Source organism: Aquarana catesbeiana, linkage group LG11 (genome assembly GCF_042186555.1).
Source record: "Aquarana catesbeiana isolate 2022-GZ linkage group LG11, ASM4218655v1, whole genome shotgun sequence".
Taxonomy (NCBI): Eukaryota; Metazoa; Chordata; class Amphibia; order Anura; family Ranidae; genus Aquarana; species Aquarana catesbeiana.
Window position 1 is genome coordinate 37,694,802 of NC_133334.1, and position 7,571 is coordinate 37,702,372.

General features: G+C 41.0%; 1 protein-coding gene across 1 annotated transcript; it reads left to right on the forward strand.

Moving 5' to 3' along the window:
- The first annotated feature begins 224 nt into the window (after positions 1-224).
- LOC141111686 (nucleoplasmin-like) lies at positions 225-997 on the forward strand. The gene is made up of 2 exons (XM_073603833.1): positions 225-609; positions 831-997. The coding sequence occupies exons 1-2, from the start codon at positions 225-227 to the stop codon at positions 980-982; spliced, it is 537 nt and encodes a 178-aa protein (XP_073459934.1). The 3' UTR covers positions 983-997.
- Positions 998-7,571: the final 6,574 nt, after the last annotated feature.

Here is a 7,571-nt window from a genome sequence, read left to right on the forward strand (position 1 = left end):
GTTAGCTTTTAGCTATTCCAATGTAATATCCATACTGTGCTATGCTGTATATACAATGTGATTTTATATGTCGGGATATGTATGTCCTTTCCCTACTGTCTTTTGTCTATATGTGATTTTTCAATTTTCTAATAAATATGTAAACATATATACATGTATTGTTGCTTGTCTGGAGGAGACCGTTTAATGCCCTACCTTCCCATATATCCTTTTTTTCTTAAGAGATGGATTTTGTTCCTTGCTTTGCAGGAACACAAAATCCAACCCTTCCCGCCAGTCAGAACGGAGATCTGAGTGAGCATCAATTGGCGTTAAGGACAGTATGTCTTGGGAATACGGCAAAGGATGAGTTTCACATAGTAGAAATAGTCCTTCAAGCAGTAGAAGGAAGTGATGCAAAACCAGTTCCTATTGCCACACTAAAGCCATCTATTCTACCAATGGCTACCATGGTGGGCATTGAATTGACTCCTCCAGTCACATTCAAGCTGAAGTCTGGATCTGGGACAATTTTCATTAGTGGTCAGCGTGTTGCATTGGAAGAAGACCACTCCTGGGCAGAGGAAGAAGTTGAGGAGGAGGTGGAAGAAGAAGAAGATCCAGAATCTCCTACAAAACCTGAGAAAATTGAGTACTGTCCGTGATACTTTTTTTATTTGCACTAACATGCAATTTTTCAGGACAAGCTTTCGGGGTATGTCCCCTTCTTCAAGGTCCAAGCAGTACTGATTCACAAATTTTTAAGCAGAATGTTAAAGAAGAAGAAGAAGAAAAAAAAAAAAAGAAACCAAACACATACAAATCAATGGTAATAAAGATAGCAGCAGGGGCTCCAAAACCTGTAAAGAGGCCAGCAGCCTCCAAGAAGGCAGGACAGGCAAAGAAGAAGAAAATGGAAAAAGATGGAGAGGAAAGTTCTGAAGAGGAAGACAGTCCTGCCAAAAAGGGCAGAGGAAGAGGAAGGAAGTCCTCTAAGAAATGAATGCATGAAGTGCTATTTTTTAAAATGTAAAATAAGGTGCGCTTGTGCAAAACTACTGTGCATTAAAATGGTCTCTCTGCAGTTCCAGACCACTAATTCAAAGTGCAAAGTGCTATGTGAAACTAAACCGCAAACATGTGCGTATAAATAAATAAATATATGAATGTGAATTGATTGCATACAGACAGTGAAGTTTTGAACACAACCATATACTCTGTATCAGGTGCTCATGGTTAAAAAACTGGCGTAAAAAAAGAAAGAAATGTTCTGTCCTTAAATTTCCACTATAGAGATGAAGTGCAGCCAGATGCAACCACATAAAGACACATAGTAGCAAACTAAAAGATACCAGATTTTGGAATCAATAACTCTTGCATGCGATGGTAGATTATGAGAATGTCAAGTGACCTGGGACGCAACGCGTCGGGAGGAGGAGCCAGTGACGTCAGCCGCGAGTGTTGGAGACACTCGATCTAGCTGAGAGGAGGAGTGATTACCTGACTGCTAAACACGCTACAGACGCTGTTTTGAGAGCGAACACATGTGAGTGTATCAGCTCGAGCTAGCTGTCTAATAGTCTTTCCAGTACAACACTATTGTGGTTTCTCTTCTTACATGTCGGATTGTGGGAGGACATGGCAAACACCAGCAATAAGTGATCCAAGCACCTGGGCATAATCTACCATCGCATGCTTGAATACATTTATAAACCTTTTTGTATTGTCTCCAGTCTGTATTTAATTGCCCAGATCCATACTCCTCCTCCTATGCCTCACCACCTGCCACACGGACTACACAAGCAATTGGAGATCTTTCCAGCTTAAGAACGGAGATCTGCCTTAGGCAGATCGCTTTTGTGTATTTTACCGATGATTTTCAGGTTCCGGCTGACATCCAGTGCCTGGCACCCGCAGATCAGCTTCTGCTGTGAATAATCACAGCAGAAGTGGCACACCAGCACCTCCTGCAGAATCACATATATATATATATATATATATATATATATATATGTGTGATTCTGCACAGAAGAGCCACTCTGTAGCAGTAAAACTGCTAAAGGCGGTTTTTAAGTGGTTAATGGGCTAATATTCTTTTATTTTTGGCATGGGTTTGTTTTTATATTACACCTGTTTGAAACTGGCACCTGTAATGAATCTTTCTTTATGTTAATTTGGAAAATGCTGTGTTATTTCGCTCCCCGCCTCAATATCACAAGTACAGGTGCATTATAACAAGAGGCAAGTCTGTTGGCGGATCAGCAGCATTAGCGACTATGTTGACTACTCTGCACAGGGTTATTTTATGCAGTGCTTTTCATGCATTCTTTTGTTAAGACTTAAAGTATAAAAAAAAAACCCCTCGTTAAGTTGACATTCTTAGAGAACCATAGCTGCAAGAATCTGGCCAGCTGCCGCCTAGTTTCAGGTGTTCCCATCTTTCATCGCCTCGGCATAGCTTTTGTAGCAAAACAGCTTAAATTCCAGATGTGCCATGATTGCTTTCTACTGAGCTGTCACTTCCGCTCCCTGCGTGTGGAAGCACAGAAATAGCATGCTACGTCTATTCTAGGTGCAAACCTCATCCACGGAACGCAACCTGGAACCGACTCAAGAAAATCTCTTCCCGGAGTTAAAACTGAAGTCATTTCTAACTTCTTTTGTGTAAAAAGTTGACTTCAAGTTGAACTGGGGCAAGACACAAATAAACTACACAAAACAACATAGCTATGTATTCATTAAAACATCATTAAATGCATTTTTTAACCACTTCAGCTCCAGACGATTTACCCCCCCCTCCCCCTTTCATGACCGGGTAATTTTTTGCGATACAGCACTGCAATTCTTTAACCGCTTCAACCCCGGAAGATTTTATCCCCTTCCTGACCAGAGCACTTTCTGTGACTTGGCACTGCGTTGCTTTAACTGAGAATTACGTGGTTGTGCGATGTTGTACCCAAACAAAATTAACGTCCTTTTTTTCCCCACAAATAGAGCTTTCTTTTGGTGGTATTTGATCACCTCTGCGGTTTTTATTTTTTGCGCTATAAACAAAAAAAGAGGGACAATTTTGAAAAAAAACGCTATATTTTTTACTTTTTGCTATAAATATCCCCCAAAAATATATAAAAAAAAAACATTTTTTTTCCCTCAGTTTAGGCCGATATGTATTCTTCTACATATTTTTGGTAAAAAAAAACTCAATAAGCATTTATTGATTGATTTGTGCAAAAGTTATAGTGTCTACAAAATAGGGGATAGTTTTATGGAATTTTTATTATTAATTTTTTTTTATTAGTAATGGCGGTGATCTGTGATTTTTATCGGGGCTGCGACATTATGGGGGACACATCGGACACTTTTGACACTATTTTGGGACCATTGTCATTTATACAGCAATCGATGCTATAAAAATGCACTGATTACTGTGTAAATGACACTGGCAGTGAAGGGGGTTAACCAATAGGGGGCAATGAAGGGGTTAAGTGTGTCCTAGGGAGTGATACTAACTGTGGGGGGGGTGGGCTTCAAGTCACATGACAGCGATCACTGCTCTCAATAACAGGGAACGGTGATCTCTGTCATGTCACAAGCCAGAACGGGGAAATGCCTTGTTTACATAGGCACTTCCCCGTTGTGCGGCTCCGTGACACAATCACCGGCAGACCGGCGGACATCGAGTCTGCCGGTCCTGCGGGCACAGTCTCACTGTACACGGCGGGCCTGCTATCCCCGCCTCTTAAAGGGGACATACAGGTACGCCCATTTGCCCACCGCTGCCATTGTGCCGACGTATATCGGCGTGCAGCGGTCAGAAAGTGGTTAAACTGACAATTGCCTGGTTGCGCGAACCTGTACGCAAATACATTTTATGTCCTTTTTTTCCCCCAACAATTCCTTTCTTTTGTGGTATTTGATCACCTCTGCAGTTTTGATTTTTTTGTGCTATAAACAAAAAAAAAGCGACTATTAAAAATTAAAAAAATAAATAAATAATTGTTTTACTTTCTGCTATAAAACATATTCAATAAAAAAAATGTAAAAAAAAATCGAATTTCTTCATCAATTTAGGCCAATATGTATTCTGCTACATATTTTTGGTAACGATAATCCCAATAAGTGTATATTGATTGGTTTCCGCAAAAGTTATAGCGTCTACAAAATAGGGGATATATTTATGGAATTGTTTTTATTAATTTATTTTTTACTAGTAATGCCGGCAAGAACGCAACCTGGAACGGACTCAAGAAAATCTCTTCCTGGAGTTAAAACTGAAGTAATTTCTAACTTCTTTTGTGTAAAAAGTTGACTTCAAGTTGAACTCAGGCAGGACACAAATAAAAAACACAAAATAACATAGCCATGTATTCATTAAAACATCATTAAATGCATTTTTTAACCACTTCAGCGCCAGACGATGTACACCCCCCCCCCCCCCCCTTCATGACCGGGTAATTTTTCGCAATACGGCACTGCAATTCTTTAAACTGACAATTGCTCGGTCACGCGAACCTGTACGCAAATACATTTTTTGTCCTTTTTTTTCCCAACAATTTCTTTCTTGTGTGGTATTTGATCATCTCTGCGGTTTTGATTTTTGGGGATTTAAACAAAAAAAGACCGACATTTAAAAAAAAAAAACATATTCAATAAAAAAAATGTAAAAAAAATGTAGAAATTTTTATTGTCAAATCTTAATTGAACAAGCTGAAGTTAGAAGCTAATTGGCTACTGTGCACAGCTGCACCAGATTTTTAGTGCTCCAGTTTTAGTAAATCTCCATATATATATAGATCTATAGATAGATAGATAGATAGATCGATTGATCGATCTATCTATATATATAGATATCTATATATATATCTATATATTTATCTATATATATATAGATATATATAGATATCTATATATATCTATATATATATCTATATATATATATATATAGATGTATATATGTATATCTATATATATCTATATATCTATATATATCTTCCGATATATATATCGGAATTGCGATATTGTGGCGGATAATCAGACAATAACCGGCACTTTTGACAACTTTGTGGGAAACAGTGACACTAATACAGTGAACATTGCTAAAAATATGCACTGTCACTGTACTAATGACATGGTAATGATTAGGCACAAGATGTATGTGTGAAACGCATCTACGTGACCATGGTTTGGTGTCTTTGGTGTTACCCTTGTGAAACAAAATAAAAGACAATCAGAAGTTCTGGATGTGCAGCCATTTCTTTTTTCTTTCCACTGTACTAATGACACTGGCTGGGAAGGGGTTAACATCAGGGGCGATCAAAGGGATAACTGTGTGCCTAGCCATTGTTTTTTTTACAGTGTGGGAGGTGCTTTACTAGGGGAAGACATGGATCCTTGTTCCTGCTTTGCATGTCTTCCCTCCTGACAGAACGGCAATCTGCTTTGTTTACATAGGAAGACTGCCATTCTGCCTGTATACTGAATGATTGGCGGGTGCCAGTGGACATCAAGTCCATGATACCCATCCATCGGCTCCCATTGTGAATAATCACAGCTGGAGCGAGCTGCCAGCAGCACGCATTCCTGCCAGCTATCTGCAAGTGCAGGATCATATACTGTATACATACGTGATCCTGCGCACACCGGCTGCCCTGCAGCAGTAAAACTGCAAGTGGTTAATGCAACGGTGTAAGTATCTGAATTTGACATTGTATCAGCCTGTTGCAATCTTCCGTACAGAAGAACTCAGACTGGAAGATTGAGAGTCAGGTCTGGGAGCCAATCAGGTGTGTTGAATCCAAATGTACTGACAAGAAAGAAGTTGATAGAAGGAGAGAGAAGATTGAACAAAGAAAAAGAAGAGATATAAATTACGCAGGGAGAGAACAAGAAGGAGAAGGAAAAAGAAAGGAAAGAGGAAGAACAAGAAATAGAAGTGAGAGCAAAAAAAGAGAAAGAGAGAGTGCGAGAGCAAGAAATGGAGAGAGTGGATGGAGAGAGTGGGAGCAAGGGAGAGAAGAAGAGGAGATAGCAAGAGCAAGAGAGATAAAGAGAAGTGGAGATAGAGAGAGTGGAAGCAAGAGAGAGAGTAGAAGGTTAGAGAGAGTGAGAGAAAGAGAAGAGGGGATAGAGAGAAAGAGAGAGAAGAAGAAGGCTAGAGAAAGTGAGAGAATGAGAAGAGGGGATAGAGAGCAAGAGAGAGAAGAAGAAGGCTAGAGAAAGTGAGAGAATGAGAAGAGGGGATAGAGAGCAAGAGAGAGAAGAAGAAGGCTAGAGAAAGTGAGAGAATGAGAAGAGGGGATAGAGAGCAAGAGAGAGAAGAAGAAGGCTAGAGAAAGTGAGAGAATGAGAAGAGGGGATAGAGAGCAAAAAAGAGAAGAAGGTTAGAGTGAGAGAAAGAGAGAGAAGGAGAAGAGGGATAGAGAGAGTAAGAACAAAAGAGAGAAAGAGAAGAGGGGATAGATAGAGAAGAAGAAGGGGGTATATAGAGATCAGGAGCAAGAGAGAGAAGAAGAAGGGGGTATATAGAGATCAGGAGCAAGAGAGAAAAGAAGAAGGGTAGAGAGAGTGAGAGAAAGAGAGAGAACGAGAAGAGGGATAGAGAGCAATAGAGAGAAGAAGAAAACAGGGAATAGAGAGAGTGAAATCAAGAGAGAAAAGGAGTAGGGCATAGGGAGAGCAAGGGCAAGATAGAAAAGGAGAAGTGGGAAAAGAAAGAGTGGGGGGCAAAAAAAAGAAGAAAAAAGTTGTAGAGAGAGTGGGAGAAAGAGGAAGTCAGAGAAGGGGAGGGGAAGAGAGAAAGAATGGAAAAGGGGGATAGCGAGAGTTGGAGCAAGAGGAAGAAGGAGAAGGGGTATGAGGAGAATGAGACAGCAAGAGAGAGAAAGAGAAGAGGGGGTAGACAAAGTGAGAGCAAGGGAGAAAAGGAGTAGGCTGGGGGGGGGGGGGGGGGGGGTACAGGGAATGTGGGCAAGAGAAAGAAGAAGAAGTGGGGATAGAGAGAGCAAGAACAAGGGAGGATATAGATAGCAGCAACAAGAGAGAGAAGGAGAAGGGAGGATATAGATAGCAGCAACAAGAGAGAGAAGGAGAAGGGGGGATGGAGAGAGAATGAGGGCAAGAGAGGGTAGGAGAAGGGGGGGAGAGAATGAGGGAAAAAGAAAGAAGGAGAAGGGGGGAGAGAGAATGAGGGAAAGAGAGAGTGTAAGAAGGGGGACGGAGAGAGTGGGAGCAAGAGAGAGAAGTGAGGATAAGGAGGGAATGAGGGAAAGAGAGAAAAGGGAGAATAGACAGAGAATGAGTGCAAGATAGAGAAGGAGATGGGGGATTGGGAAAATGAGAGCAAGGAAGATAGGGGGGGTGGAGAGAGTTGGAGCAAGAGAGAGAAGAAGTGAGGATAAAGAGAGAATGAGGGAAAGAGAGAGATAAGGAGAAGGGGAGATTGAGAGCAAGAGGGAGGCGGAGAAAGGGGATAGAGAAAGTGGGAGAAAAAGTAAGATGGAGAAGGAGGGATAGAGAGAGAATGAGGGCAAGAGAGACATGGAGAAGGGGCATAGCGAGAGAAGGAAGACGGAGAAGGGGGATGGAGAAAATGA

What these genes read in the sequence shown, in the direction of transcription:
- LOC141111686 (XM_073603833.1), top strand. Translation starts at nt 225, where the DNA reads ATGGATTTTGTTCCTTGCTTTGCAGGAACACAAAATCCAACCCTTCCC. An exon ending in AGAAGAAGATCCAGAATCTC is followed by an intron (nt 610 to 830) that starts CTACAAAACCTG and finishes TAGCAGCAGGGG; the next exon opens with CTCCAAAACCTGTAAAGAGG.